This window comes from Pocillopora damicornis, chromosome 7 (assembly GCF_964200805.1).
Source record: "Pocillopora damicornis chromosome 7, jaPocDami1.2, whole genome shotgun sequence".
NCBI classification, from domain to species: Eukaryota; Metazoa; Cnidaria; class Anthozoa; order Scleractinia; family Pocilloporidae; genus Pocillopora; species Pocillopora damicornis.
In genome coordinates, this window is record NC_142676.1 from 11,803,501 (window position 1) to 11,819,289 (window position 15,789).

Below are 15,789 nucleotides of genomic sequence, written 5' to 3' on the forward strand. Positions count from 1 at the left end.
CAAAATTGGCTACAACTTAATGACGAACCCCTGTTAATCAACCACGATAAAAGCAGATCTGTTGGCCATACCCAACAGGCAAAACAAAGATAAAAGTTCTTCCGTTTTAGTAGTAAGCCAAAATTTTTGTTGTTGAGCAATAACAAGTTTGAAATTTTTATGGTAACAGGACTGAGTGGAGTCCAATTCGGTCATACGAGTGATAACAATATCGGACGTCTGCGCAGCGGGAGACCGATTTGTTTATCAGGCGTATGATTACAGACCGGTCTTACCACAAATTAATCATAAAAATTACCATTTCCGAGAAAAGAAGACAAGTCAAGTCATGAAAGAATGGGAAAATTTGCATCAAAAGACTGAGAAAGGGGGCGTAAATTGTTAGATGGTTGTGATTGGTTGATTTAAACTACAACTTCGAATGTGATTGGTTGATTTAAACTACAACTTTTAATGTGTGATAAAATATGTGGTTATTGTTCATCGTGGTGTAAGATAGGAGACGAACTTTATGCGTTTATCTCACGACGGAGTCACTTCGGATGTTGATCGCGACGTTTCGACTGCAGTACTGCTAGTCTTCCTCGGGCGATGAGATCGATTGTTTACGTGTCGCTATTTGTAGCACGTTGGTTCATTGCTATTGGTGTAACCAATCCCAATCGAGGAAATTGTCATTTTTATGATTAAACTTGTTGAAGAGCCAACGATTGACCCTTAAGGTGATTCCTCAGAAAGAAAAAAAATTGAACAATTCTTTTTTAAACTTTAAAGAATATCGTATTTTTTCTCGTCTGTTTGATATCGCAAATCAGCTACGGACACGTCACTCGCCTCTCCCGCCTCTCGGTCAGGCTGACGAATGAACGGTAGAGCATTCGCCATTCACAATTCAAGGTCATTTCTCGGAATTTTTCCTTTGGAATATGGCCGCTAAAACACTGAAAAATCCGTAACGCTCGTAGAGAGTGACGTTTAAACTTTCCTAGAAGGGGAAGAAAACCAAAATATGGAAAGTAAAACCGATAGTTACGTATTCGTTGGCTTTGGTAATGGCACTTCTCAAGGCTGAGAACGAAAATGGACAACTGGTAGATATGCCACAGGCCGATTTTGGCCGTGTACCTGAGAGAGTTCTTCTATCGGTAAGGACTAAGTCAATAATTGAGAATTTTGTATATTGAAAATTACGCCCATTGTTTGTTTTATATTGTTTCAACGCATTTTTCCATCTTGAGCCTTAGCGCCAATGCACCTTGCGATTCTCTTCTCGTGTTCAACTCGGAGAGATATTCCATATCTAGGCGCGCCCATGTATTCACTATATATCAATATTAGCTCGGAAGCAAACTTTTTTCGTTAACCTCTGAAGTAGTGACATGTAGAAAGTTTTCATCAAGATACTGTCGTTAATCGACTACATTTTAATGTTCTTCTTCACAGAGGGAAACGGGAGGTCTGCTCTGTGACTATTTCGCATTTTATCCATTTGAGATCAGCTGAACAAACAAGATGAAGCTTCCTCTTCAACTGTGTTAAAGCTGTTTGTCTTCTGACTTAATTGACTGGCTACAGGTTTCTTGCCGCTGTAAATTGGTGAGAACTTAATTACGTTGTTGAACGCATTCACCTGATATAGATTCGCGCCAAATCTCTCATAAGTTCACTTCGATTTGAATAAATTGAATCAAGAGCAACACACGTGCCTCTGACCGGTTAAGTATTTCAATATACATCCGGCACGATTACGATAAGTCCTGATACAGGCTTACGGTTAGAGGGATGTCTGCATCAAACTTTTTCTTGACACCAACACTAACATCATGGTAGTAGTTAAATGAGTTTATTCAACCGTTGCTCTTGGAATAAATGAACTATACTCTCAGACATGATCAGATCCCCTCCTTTTTGTACTCAGTATTTCGGCGGCAAACAAGGAATTGGCCCTGCAAGTGTCCCAACTTAAGTGTCTGGGATTTTAAATAGAATGTACTCCAACTTAGTTAGTTTAAAACCTTTTAAGAATAATCCGAAGCGTCACTAGAACCTGCATCTTTAGCGACATGATTTAGGCAGTAATAATTCTAAATCTTCTCAGCAATGAATTGTTTTCCTTCATAACTTGGTTTTGAGTAACACGATCCGTAACTCCAAGACATGACTCATGTAAAATGTAACTTTTTCTTACAATGTAAAAACATGATTAGAAAAACGACGAGATTAGAAGAGACTAATGTAAAATCTTGAAGGAGTTTTCATGGTACAACAACAACAAACTACTGTAGCACTAAATATGCCGAGGGGTAGATAAGAATCGGGTTTTAGGAGTTGAAAGGTCATTTCAGCTCAATTACTTTAACTAAGATGGCTCTCTTGTTCTTCTTTATAACTACGGCATAAAACTGCTTTCGATATCACGTTTTTTTAGATAGTTGTCTATGGCACCCACGAGCAAGCCCTGTAACTTCCTCGACTCAAGACGACAGTCGTCTGTATGTAACTATCACTGTGCGTTCATCTGTTATTCGTCGGAGAAGTACTCGTCTTGGGATCCGTCGTCGGATTCTTGATCTGATGCAGGATGTACTTCAAACAAGTCTAACCCGGCTATTACAGGGAAATTGCTTCTTTTTAACTGTTTATTGGGAGTAGATGTCCTTATCAGCTGTCAAGAAAAAAAAGAGGAATCTTGCTCACCTCTACAAACAAATATTCTGTTCTGTTTTATTTATTTATTTATTGTTTTTTTTGTTTGTTTGTTTTTTTCTTTTTGCAACTGTAACCGTACACGTAAACCGGCTTGAACTGAAAGGTATCCAAGCTAGATCCCGATGGAATCCAGCGTGATCGGGGAGGGATAAAGTTACATAAATTTTCGATTTGGAGCTGTAAATTGCACCTTTGACTTCTGTTTTCCAGATGCTTGTGTCCCTCGCTTTCCTTGCTGCATTCTGTAAATGTAGTGATCCATGTCTTTCCTACAACAAATCGAAGCACATATACATTTAACAACACCGTCGCGAGTGAGATTAAAGGTTGCTAAATTCTACTGTCTTCTACTAACAGCTAGGAGGATATATCATATCCAGATAACAACCTCCAGCTGATGAGTGTATCTCTTCTCATCATATCTTTGCTAGACAACTTATTGACACTGCGAAGGGAAGCTACTCGTTTATCACCTCTAGGAGTTACAAGATTAACAATTCCCTGCCTTTCTACAGTCATGATCAACGTGAGGAACAAGGCAAGGTAAAAAGTTAGGAAAGAACCTCGCAAAAGCCGTCTGTTTAAAGCGTAAGCATTTAATTTGTCAATTAGATTTTAATGTCTAAAGAAAATGTTTTGCTTTCAAGTTCCCAAATGCCTGATCAAATACAGAAGTTTTGCCACTATTTGATTAAGGCAGCTTTAATCGATGAACTTCGAGTTCTCATTGGCTCTTCGTGATCTTAACCATTTCTCTGATTTACTGTTATGATTCCATTGGATTTGGTTTGGGGTATGTGAACCGAAAAGTTCTTCATTTTCATAGTCAACTACAAGATGCACCAAAAGAAGTGTCATAATTTTGACCTGTTGACTTGCTGCAAGAGACTGGGACTGACATACTCTGCTCCAGGAGTGGACGATATCGACAAAGGACCCAAAGGGCGGAACCGGCTACTGGGTGTGCGACTACTGGGTGTCACATATGAGGTACTATGCTCTGTGTCACTCGCATCATCACCATCATTGTTTTCTTCATCGCTGCCATTAGAGCTCAGATTGAACGGGAGCTGACGAGAGACATGATACACAATACAGTTAATAAAAATTGTGGTGAAAGAAATCTTACTGAACTGTGGATGCAAATAATGGTTGAGTAGTCCACGGCGTACGTAAGGCGTACCTTCAGATCTTTTTTTCTTTTAAATGGAGTTGAGTCAAAGATATCATCCTCGTAGTCTACATCCTGTTGCTCAAGTAACTCTCGAAGCTCTCGCTTTCGCTTGATGGTGCCCACCCCACCGGTGACTGTCTTCACATTCTGGTGGGAGGCGGCTAACCCTACAGCAAAACAATTAAAGAAATAAGGAGAAGAAAAATTAAATACACTTTTTCGCGAGACAGTACTTTTAGCAGTTCATGTCTAATATTCTCAAGACACACACACAAAAAAAATAAAAAATGGATTCGTCTGCCCAAGAAACACCGAGGTAAAATTTTCCGCTTTCCCGCTATCTTACAATAACTGACGATGATTAAGGATGAAGATTAATGATGACATCGCAATTAATTCGCCTTGCTCCCAACATAAGGGAAATTTTTGGTATTCGAGAATCCAGAATAAAATTTCGAGGCTGAGTTTCAAGCTACGATCTTCGATTTCATGGAATCGAGTTAAGATTATTCCTGAAATTTTGAATGACTATCTAAAGCCCTCGATAATTTCAAATACGGCCTCGAATGTCGCGAAACTCGACCAGAGAATCGATGCTTAAATATTTCGGAAATTGAGTATCGAGATTCTAGTTACCTTTGGACAGTAAAACATTAAATATGGCATTTCATTGGTGCTATTGCAACAATCATATTGTTCTACCCTTACCTTTCTGCCCTGGATCCTTCGTATTTGCTGAGCCTTTTTTAGCTGCTGGATTATTCTTTTTGGAGACGAGAGCCTGCCCCTGGTGATGGGACTGACACTCCTGTGCAGTCCGTGTTCCTACTTTCCTGGAGATCTTTTGCCAAAACATAGGTGTGTTACCAGGTATGGAGTGCAGCGCTCTGAGTAAAACATTAGAGGAACCATTACGAAAATAGAAAAAAAAGAGGTGTAACCAAGCTTTGGAAGCAATTTTCAGTCGAGTATCGAAAATAATCCGCGATTACATTTATTTTGCATTATAACTAGATTTAACACTGAACCAATCACGACTTAATCACTTGCGAATTCCCGCGCATCAGCTAGTTTGCTTATTTTTACTTTGAATTCTCATTGGCTCCTTTGACTATTTTCCTTGGTTCTGATTGGCTATTGTGACAAGCATGGTTTTGGTTATACGACACTCAGTAAGAAAGTGCCCTTGACGATTTGGTAATGGTGTTCAAGCAATGAGGCAGTTATGTATCTTCCCCCAAAAGGATTACCACTAACTTTTGGTGGGTGAATGCTAAAGAGTTGTACCATCTTTAGCTTACGTTAAACAAACTTTGGATCCTAAAAATATTAAATAAGCTAGAGGTTACATGTATATTTAAACTTTTAGTTTTTCTGTCACATACTCATTAAGCTTTTTGATCTCTTCATCGGTCCAAGAAGCTTCATCAAACAGTTCATCATTTCCCCTTCTGCTGTCTTTGTTTGCTGTCTGTCTGGAAACTTTCAATGTTTGCTCCTTGAATGAAACCGTTTCACTCTCAGATTGGGGTTTTTCTTTTCTTTTGGAGCCAGTTTCAACACTATTGTCTTTGTTCGATGTACCAATCAGCTTTTTGAGTTCTACATCAGTTGAAGGAGTTTCATCGGACAGTTCAATGCTTCTCCTTTTGAGGTTTTTGTTTGCTGCCTGTCTGGAAATTACCAATGCTTGCTTCTTGCCAAAAACCTGTTCGATATCAGATTGAGTTTTTCCTTTTCTTTTGGAGCCAGTTTCCACCCTTTTGCCGTTCTCCAATTTGCCTTTCATCGTTTGGATCTCTTCATCGTTCAACGGTGTTTCATCAGGCAGTTCATTACTTCTCCTTCTGCTGTCTTTGTTTGCTGTCTGACGGGAAACTTTCAATACCTTTTTCTTGCCTGAAACCTTTTCACTACCAGATTGAGTTTTTCCTTTTCTTTTGAAGCCAGTTTCAACTTTTTTGTCTTTCTCCGATGTAGAGAGAGTTTCTGTCTTTGCTTTACGGGATATTGAACTTCTCAGACGAACCTCCTCTTTCTCTGGTTGCTTTTGGGAAGCTCGGTCATTTTCTTCCTCTGAAGATTGGGTGCTTGTCTCTCTAACAAACTTTTCAAATCTTTTATGCATCAGTCGTTTCCCGCCGTTTTTATTATTCGAATTCGCATTGACTATTCTTCCTTTCTTTGTAGCATTATCTGATCTCTCCTCGGAAGAGGACACTATTACTTCACTCTCTGAAGTCTTCAAGTTCGTAATATTTGAAGCGTTTTTCTTCGGGTTCCTCTTCGGGTAAGTGTCTCTCTGGGAATCCTCGGAATCAGCATCAGACAACTTGTAAGAGTTTGCATTTGTTGTCAATTCACTGGCTGTGCTTCTCTGAGATCTTAAAACACGCTTAAATGGTGAAGGAGTCTTCTGACTCTCGCTGCCTGTTGGTAACTTTTCATTATTGCTCTTCTTCTTGCCCTTTTGATTGTTTCGATCCACACTCGCAAGCGCATTTTTAGTCGTGTTTTTCTTTGGCGTCATGACTGGGGCTTGAAGTACATCTCCACCGAGCATTTCATGCTCTCGAACTGACGGCTTGCTCGTTCTATCCTTACGTTCTGAACCATCAAGTGCACTATTTGCGTCACTACGTTCTTGACTTCCATTCTTACTTGCGTTCAACGACTTCCGTTGAGGTAACTTTTGGGGGCTAGTATTCTCCAGAGTTTGATTTTTGTGAGCTGTTTTCTTTGGCGAGAAGCACAAAGGCCTTTTTAAATTCTCATTACTATCGCTCTCAGTGCTGCTGCTAGACTTGTTTTTATTCTGTGTTGTTTTTCCTTTCCTTCTTCTTCTTGGCAATGTATCATTGTTTTCACTGCCAGAAACAGCCTGCCCTTTCTCCTTCTTCTACAAAGCAATGAAAATTAAAACAGATTGTACTCTGTTTCTATCAACCCTTGGAGATCTTCTCCTTGCGCCCAAAAACCTATAGTAGGTAGCAAAAACAGCGAGCAAAATTGTCACATTTGCAGTAATCACAGCAAAATGCTCAAAACAAATAATAACTCTGGCCGGTGTAATGAATAGAGTAAATAAACGACCAAAATAATGATCCCTCACACGAATTTTTCCTATCTCGTTTACCTCCCTTAACTTTGGATTACATTTCATGTTTAAACGTAAAGAAAAAGGATTACCGTGATGGGAATTTTAATGCTGATTTTGTACATGGAAGAAAGGGGAGTACGTTCCTTTAACCCTGGATCAATGCCCTCAAAGTTATGATGTCCATCAGTCAAGATACGTTGTCCTCGCCACCAGGCTAAAGGTGGCTTTACCATACGTCCACTCCTTGTTGTCTGTGAAAAATTAAAAAAAAAAAATTTTAAAAAGACTGCGGTAAAAAATCAAATTGAGCAAAGGGATAAACCCTCAGACAACCCCAGTGGCACTCAGTAGTTGAGTCAGCTGGAGATTCCTTGCATGAGCTGGCATGGGAGATGGCTCCGAAGCGGATTGGATGAGCCAGTGCGTAAGTAAGGACGTTCATGGTTGCAAGGTTGAACAGATCAGGAATCTGTAAGAACTCAGTGCGTGTATGACTGAGAGAGGATCGTAAGCTCTGGAGTGTGCTGGAGATCCATCTGTATTGCAAAGTTCAGTCAAACATGACAACTTCTCCACAAACCATATGATTTACCGCCTGAACTGCGGTGTTTTACGTGGATTTCCAGCCCTGAAAAAAGCCGTAACTGCAATACGTGTCAAATAACGATAATTCTTACGTGCGTTTGGTATCGCCAATCAGCTGCCGACACACCACTCGCCTTTCGCGCCATTTTGACAGGTTGATAAATGAATGGCATGGCGTTCATCATTAGTCAATTAATAGAGTCAAATTTCTCTTGTCAGTAAAGGCCTATGGTGTTTATGTCATAGAAAAAATTATTCCTTGTAGCTTTTAGATATAGAACTTCTCGTCAAGTGTTAAACTCGATACTCACTCGTTCGCTGCATACACTCGTGAGATATTGAGTTGAACACTTGACGAGAAGTCCCATATCTACGCGCGCCCACTTGATATTCTCCATGTAAAGTAACCAAAACTCATAGCGTTGATTTTCATTAACTGCCCTTCAGAATCTATAAAGGTAGAAGAGAAGCAATCTCAGATTTGTACACGTGTACAGTATATTCAGTACTACATTTACGTACCTTCATTTCCACCTCTTGTGGAAGTGGTTTGTTCTCTGGGGTCTCCAATGCTACAAAATAAAGGAATAACGTTATATAATTGTAAATGTTTAATTCTTTTTAAGGGCCTCTAAGCCCTTTCAAGTGTCAGATGGCGTAATGCACCTTGAATGTACAGTATATCTACAACTAAGTTTAAAAAGTCACGGCACTTTTTGCGTTTAGTCAGAATACCTGAGGCTGTGTTCCTCCTTTTAGCTCTGGTTTCAGCTGGAGTCGTTACAGAAGAATGATTTGCCTCTTTTAAGTCTTCTCTCTTCTTCTTGTTGTCAAGATGCTTTTGAGTTTGCTTCTCCTCCTCCTCACTTGCACTGATTAAATGGGTAACAATGAAAACGTTATTTTCCTTGATATTTTTTTCTCGCTTGCCGCACTTTTTAGACTAGATAAGGTAAATGAAATCACATAACAAATATACAAACTACTCTATAGTTAAGAAGTTCAGAAAATGAAAAATAAGAAAACAACCGAGTCGTTTGAACGGATTAACTGCACTCTTTAATCTTCCATTCCAGTTTAACAATATTTTTAGACCGTAGTGTGGTCAAACATTGTTTAAACCCATTTTGCTTTCACAACAAACCCATTACAATTCTTGCCTGTAGTATTCAACTGTCAATTTTCCAAAGTGAACGTCCTTCACCTTTCATAGAAAATCAGAGACTTTTCAGAATCTGATCTCTATATGCATATTCCGGATAATTCTTTTTAAGTCTAAAATAGTTCCAGGTACTGTAGTTCTACTTTTCCTTTCCTTTTCCTTTGACTTCAATATTCTGACAATAAACGCAAACATTCAATAATAACTTTTTGCCAGTTGTAATTCTGACATACCAAATGGGTGATTTGAGTCTTAGAAAGAAGTATTTGAAAAGACTTAACCCCGAGTGACTAGCATTTAATTTCTCCTCACAATATCAGCCCTGAACCAAACATTAAGGTTACGAAAATAAAGGAAATAATTGGCCTCAAAAGAAGCTATTGATACCGACCTACAAACCCAAAGGAAATGTTCAGAGAAGAGTATAGAAAATACATGGATACTGATGTTTGGGTGAAGAAGGTTAAATTGAATCACTCACAAACCTGCTTTGAGAGTTGAAGTAGTCAGCCACAAGAGAAATCCAGTTGGAAGGAAAGCCTCGTTTAAATGCTTTGACAAAGTCAGGTGGGAATCCTGCCAAAAAAAAAAAAATATAATGATAATCAGCCACCTTGCCTCATGTTAACAAACCACAAAGCTGAAGCTTTTTAGCATGTTCCTCTTTTTTTTTTTTCTAGTAGAGGTGCACATACACTGTAACACATAATTATAATTTCACAACTAGCCAGAGATGTGTTTAATTCAGTCCAGGAAGAGAAACAAAAAAATGAAGGGAAAAAAAACAGATGAACCAAAAAACTTAGCTGTTGATTTTTGCGTTCAAAGAATGAGTGCAAATTGGCTCTGAATTCTCATCTTAGATTTACTTCAGGCCATTTGAAAGTTTGACAAGTTAAAAAACCAGACCTTTAAAAAAAATTTCTCAAAATTGGAAAGAAATCAAAAAGGATATAAAGTACATGTACATGCCATATGTATCTTCCAGTAAAAAAAAGGTCCTAATCTAGGACACAATAAAAAAGTCATTCTACTAGAAAATATGGTACATTGTATCCATTTAAAAACAAACTATTGGTAACACAACATACATGTACACAGACGAACTGACCTGCTAAGAATAAAACAAGACACTGATTGAAGTCTCGCCCAGAAACAGGACTAAGTTAATTTATGTGCAAATTGAACTTGATCTAGGTTACAATTATAAAGTTATACAGTCGCAGCACTATCATCCTGACTCATGAAGCTGAATAGTCAGGATATTTGAGAGTCCACATAGTCAGAAATATGAATATTATTGAACTGAATACAGATCATATAAATCATTGTGCATCATTGTTTACATTTGCCAAAAGTATTTTCAAAAATTTATAACATGTATTAAGCTCAACAACAGGGTTTTAAAACCTGAAATGATGGCCTACACTGTAGATCAGTTTGTTTCAAGAAACTACAGTGTGTGTATCACTAATTCTATTATTCTGTGAAGCTCACATTGTTTCATTAAATGTGCTTTGTTTGATGGGGACCAGTTGTTATGGATCTCAAATATGGGACCAGAGAGTTGAGGCTGGATAATCAAAATTTGGATAATCAAAATTTGGATAATCCGAAGGGTCAGACAACACAAGTTCAACTGTACAAAAAGTGCTGTGACATGGCCCAGATTGTTTTTGATTGAAAAATTGGCAATCGAACAGAGAGAAAAAACAACAACAACAGGAAGAAGACAACAATTACCTTGTTGAAGGGTGACTCGTTCATTAATGGGTCCACGTAGCTTGTATTGAGATCCACTCTTAGTCTGTACACATCTTGCATTAACTCTTTCTACAATCGCTGTACTATGCCACCACTCACCCACTGGATCCTCACTGTAAATGAAATATAACACTGTTGCTCTTGTTTCACAACAAATATTACTACAGTGGCTGGTTCCACATAATAAGCTAAATTAAACATGCATTTTAATCAGTACTTTCCAGTACGATCTACTGGAGGTCAGACACAGATGATGTCACCATTACCAAAACTCTGCTTTTTATTACTTAAAACAAATTGATTCCCAGTTGCCATGGGTTTGTACAGTGACAATGGGTGAGAAAGTCAGTGACATCTCATTTTGGCAGTGCCTTTTCACAAAATTATGTCTTATTTTAGTTTTTGCCCTATCAGCATAATACTGCGCTCGCAAGTAAGTATAGGTTTTGCAGATCATGTTTTCTTTCAAGCTTTCAAATCCCTCAAACCACATAACCACATTTTACATTAATGAGTCAGATTAAAACTGATTATACAAATATGCAGTTGAACCTTTATCTACACCTTGAGTGCCACAATTTTGGAATACAGGGTATCTTAATCACAAATCTTAATACACTGTCTTTCTCGACCTTCCATGAATAATACATGTAAATCAAACTGATTGTACATTCAAACAACTCAAATGAAAAGTGTAAGAGATACCACTTAGAAAATTTACTGCATGAAAAAATTCATATCCTACTTGGTTTGGATAGGAACCAAGCTGTTCCACAATTTTACAGCAATCTGTAATCTTTGCTACATGTACAACTGCATGCTTAATGGTGAATTAAGTTTGTGAATAGACATTCTAACCTTCTCTGTCCTTCCACAATGATTCCCATGTGTGTCTGAGTCTTCAAAGCTTTTATGGACCATGTGTTAAGAATGTTAATCTTTGTTGACCTCTGTGCAGTCTACAATGTACATGCATACAGAGACAATAATCTCAAGGATGACATTTATCCAAAAACGTTTACAACCCTTTGACCTCTAAGAGTGACCAGCATCTAATTTCTCTTTACAACATCACCCCTGAATCACAAATTAAGGTTATGGGAATAAAGGAAATGATCACTGATTAAAGAACTCTTGGTTGTTAGACAAACTCCCCTTGTCAGCACCCTAGGAAATGTATGGGGAACAGCAGGGAGAATATGCATACTGATATTAAGGTTGTAAAGGTAAAAGTTGAATCTACCAGACCACCACACAAAAGGATGCAAAGGACATACACACTCAAGAAACATTACCTTGTGATTGGTTATAGTGGTAGAATAACAATAATTATACTGCAAGCAAAAAATGCCAACACTAAGAAAAGCACAAAGGTCTCCCTTAAAGTTTGGACAACCTGAGCTGAAGAAAAAGGATTCAGTCAGGATAGAGTGAGATAAGAATCCAAGCAACTAGATGTGAAGCTGGAGAAGTTTTTCACCATGGTGAGAAAGAAGGACGATTTGGACTATGAGCCAGACAGTCTGCAAGTAATACTAGAGTCACTTGCAGGCAAGTAACAGTGTTTCCGCTACTAAGGATGGAGAATTTGCTAACAGCAGCAAAGTGCATAAAGGAAAAGCTCCCTTCCATCATGAGGGCTGCAACAAACGTCCCCATGCATCACTGGCACTAACCAACGAAGGTGAAGAAATGTTGTGGTCTAAAGGGCTCCTTAGAGGGCCAGTTATGGAATTCTCTGATAGCAACTATGTGGTTTCTTTTGATGCAGCATTTTGAATTACAAGGCTGCCAGGAACACCACTGCATGTTTTTGGAAGATTTCTCATTCACTCAAGACAACAATGGTGTCAAGTAAGTGTATGTCATATACAGAGAAAACTCATTTAATTTGATTTAATTTGATTTGTACATGTAGTATAAACAAAATATATGGTTTCTTCAGGGTATTTGCACTGTAGGATAAACATCAGCTCATGATATTTCAAAACTCCCCAAATATCACTTGCTACCAGAAACATAATATTTTCTCTACTAATCAAGGAAGACATACATGACTTGTATGTGCATGAACAGTAACACTAGGGAAATAATTATAGAACATGAATATTTTTACCTTGTCTGATGAGGAACCATCAGACCCCTCTTGGTATAATCTCCTTCTCTCAGCTTTTTCTTGGCCTTTAGCACCTTTCTTTCTTCTTCCACGAACAATCTCTGCAAAATTTAGTTTAAATTCAGAGATTCCTTCAAAATTTAACAGACAGAAAAAGAAAAGTTTTGGCCCAATCTTGCATGAAAAACCTGCTATTATTAGCTATTCATTAAATGAAGTTTGAAATTATATTTTTTAAACTTTTTTCAATAATTTATTTTAAAAGATAATTTAATAAATTAACTTCTGGCCTTCCTCTATGAGACCATCTTCCTTTTCAGCAAAGACATTTAAAACATTGAAGAAAAATGTTGATCATGTACTGTGATTGTCAAGGTAAAGGTACATTTGTAGTATTAAACAAGCACTCTAACACATGACAGTGACTGATGTTTTGATGATTACAGATGTCAAATCCATCATCAGGGCCAAGTGTGATGGTGGCAACTTCCAATAAGGTTATCAAAATGCCAGGCCCTGCCAACAAAAGCAATCTTTACCCAGACAGACCATGCCCAGGTGATCACATCACAAGATCAAATGCACTGCAGCACTTACGTTCAAAAAATTAACCAAACAAAAGAAAGAGTACAGTACTACCTTCAGGTGTCCCAGGAATGATCTCATCCACTACAGAATAATAAAGGTCACTTGAAATATCTCCTTTGTCCTTGACCCCATTTTCTGCTGGTACATGCATACCTGATAGCCCTGAATTTGACACTGTAGCATTGTTGAATGTCTTTTCTGAACTTTTCTTTCTCACATTTTTGTGTTCATCCCCTGCACCTTCTGAATCTTCCATCACAACATCTATTTCATCATCACTATTAGTTTCAAAAGAGATGTGAATCTCTTCTCCCCTATCAACAGTTTGAGCTCTTGCCACATTATCAACATCTCTTGTGTCCCTTTGACATGACCTTCCTTGCTGTGAGGTGATTCTACTCCTCTTGCTCATAACATCTGTAAATACTGCTTGGCCACTTACACCAGAATCACTAGGCTGTTCATTAAATTGAGAATACCTATTCTGTAAGGTATGCTCAGCACTGGAATCCTCTTCTAGTCTGCTGATAGCCATGTTTACCTTGTCTCTAATTGCTGAGTCATTCACAGATGTCTGGAATGGACTATTAACAAACTCCTTATCACTGAGCAAATCAAGGAAAGACTTTGATCTTCCAGGTGTAACTAAATGATCAGATGAATGCACATGGCTGCTGGAGCTATGGGAGTACTTATTGTGGAAAAAACTGGCCATATTAACCACCTTATCAAAACCAGGAATACTTTGGAATGTTTTTGACTTTTGAGGAGTTGGATTCTCAACAGCCCTAAGTTCTGACAAAGCTGACTTTTGTGGTGTTGGCCTTGGTACTGAATTATTCAAAGCTGCATATATTTCCTGTGATAAAAATGCAAAGATTTAATATAATTAAGAGAGATAGAGTGTATTATATCTTGGTGAAAAAAGGCAAAAAAAAGACTTTTGTTCTGGAGTAATGCAAGAGCTCATCATGACCCCTTTATTATGAAAAAAGTAGGAGTATTATTACTCTTCTCCTTGAATGGGGTATTACATGTAGTTCATTGTTCTTCCCCCCCCCCCTCCCTACCTCAAGTAAGGTTCGCTTGAGTGTTTCCCTTAATCCATGATCCCACACAGAGAGACACTTAGATAGACAACTATAGTGTCTAATCTAAGTCAGGCATATAATGTACATCTCGAATGACCTGCTAAAGCTTCCACCAACACATCCCCTCCTGCAATCCAACCCACTGACCATTATGCCAACATATTACCCTCACACCTACTGTTAAATTTAAAAATGACTAAGTTGATCATGAAAATGATGATGATGATGATGATGATGATGATAATGATAATGATGGTGACAGCTCTCAAGACAGACCGGAAAATCAAACACTTTTCAATGTAAGTTGCATTGACAGGATTGTGTGATTCACATTATCCCTTTTGTTTGAAAATTTAAAGCCAAAGAAAACTCTGAATCACAAATAATTTTTGACCTTACACATATTTGTAGTTGATCATCTGTTTGTGAATTAACAGCATCTTTAATTAGCATTAGATATTAGGTTTATTAAAGCTCAAAGAGACTCATGATAGCATTCTTAAAATCATGTCTAGAGGTGTAGTGCAGTATTATAATCAGTATGGGTAACAACATGATTTTGAGTGCAATCTGGTGTTAATAAGCACAAGTAACTTTTTCAAAGACAACAAAATTGCACAAGCCCATGAAAAAATTTGAAAAATTTACAAGTGCTTATTAACACCAAATTGCACTTGAAATCATGTTTTACTTGTTAATAATTTACATGAAAAACACATCTGAGAAAATCAAGATGGAAAAAGTTTTGGTGGCATGCTTACTATTTGTACTTTGCATTCATCTTACAACTTTCCACTCATCCTACAACTTTCCACTCTCGTTACATGGAAAATGCACTCGCTTTCAGCCAATCAGACGCACGTAATTTTTTCATGTATCTTATTAAGCGCCTATTTAGATGCGTGCACGCATTTAATCGACCCTACCACAAAAGTTAATTCTAATGATGTTTTCAAGATACAGGAGTAGTTGCAAATTGACCAGCTTCAACAAAAACTCTTCTCAGAAATCAAACGACGATCGAGAGATCGAGACAAATCATCTGTTAATTGTTATAAAGGCGCAAGGCTACATGCATTTTGATCGATGATGTTTTGATGTCAAAACATAGTTACTGGTCAAAACTGTTTGAGGTAAAGACGCCAGAAGCATGCAATCATGTAACGGTTTTTGAGCGCTTCAGTTCATCGGTGGCAGACGCTCGTTACAGTACCTTAGCTCGAGGACTTGAGAGGAAGAGTTGTTCGAATCGACTGTGGACGCGAGGAAGGCCCTTATCTGAACAGGATGCTGCTTCATCCGTATCAGACGGATTTTCTCGACTAGCATTGCTTCCTGTAGGAATTTTCTGCGGTGTAGACAACTTGAAACGTTCCATATTACAACTTTTCCTTGTTTTAGATCAGCCCATGGCGAAAAGACTCCCAAAAGTTAAGGAAAAACTTTCGAGTAAAAACCGCGCCAAAGTGTATTAAATTTGGCTCAATATAAGTTTGGTCA

The 15,789-nt window shown here is 38.1% G+C and overlaps 1 protein-coding gene across 2 annotated transcripts; it reads right to left on the reverse strand.

Moving 5' to 3' along the window:
• Positions 1–1,827: 1,827 nt before the first annotated feature.
• LOC113666291 (uncharacterized) lies at positions 1,828–15,779 on the reverse strand. 2 transcript variants are annotated; one of them, XM_027182057.2, is made up of 15 exons: positions 15,503–15,779; positions 13,352–14,057; positions 12,611–12,711; positions 11,353–11,453; positions 10,474–10,607; positions 9,216–9,306; positions 8,304–8,440; positions 8,091–8,140; positions 7,073–7,234; positions 5,269–6,782; positions 4,592–4,770; positions 3,893–4,050; positions 3,577–3,779; positions 2,900–2,978; positions 1,828–2,665 (listed from the first exon to the last, which is right to left on the reverse strand). In XM_027182057.2, the coding sequence occupies exons 1-15, from the start codon at positions 15,665–15,667 to the stop codon at positions 2,522–2,524; spliced, it is 3,924 nt and encodes a 1,307-aa protein (XP_027037858.2). In that variant the 5' UTR covers positions 15,668–15,779; the 3' UTR covers positions 1,828–2,521. The 2 variants fall into 2 exon arrangements, with proteins under 2 accessions (XP_027037858.2, XP_027037857.2); XM_027182056.2 differs by having other exon boundaries at positions 13,250–14,057.
• Between the last annotated feature and the right edge of the window lie 10 nt (positions 15,780–15,789).

What these genes read in the sequence shown, in the direction of transcription:
- LOC113666291 (XM_027182056.2), bottom strand. Translation starts at nt 15,667, where the DNA reads ATGGAACGTTTCAAGTTGTCTACACCGCAGAAAATTCCTACAGGAAGC. An exon ending in GAGATCAAAAAGCTTAATGA is followed by an intron (nt 4,771 to 5,268) that starts GTATGTGACAGA and finishes TGTTTTACTCAG; the next exon opens with AGCGCTGCACTCCATACCTG. An exon ending in AAAGAAAAAAAGATCTGAAG is followed by an intron (nt 3,780 to 3,892) that starts GTACGCCTTACG and finishes GTCTCTCGTCAG; the next exon opens with CTCCCGTTCAATCTGAGCTC.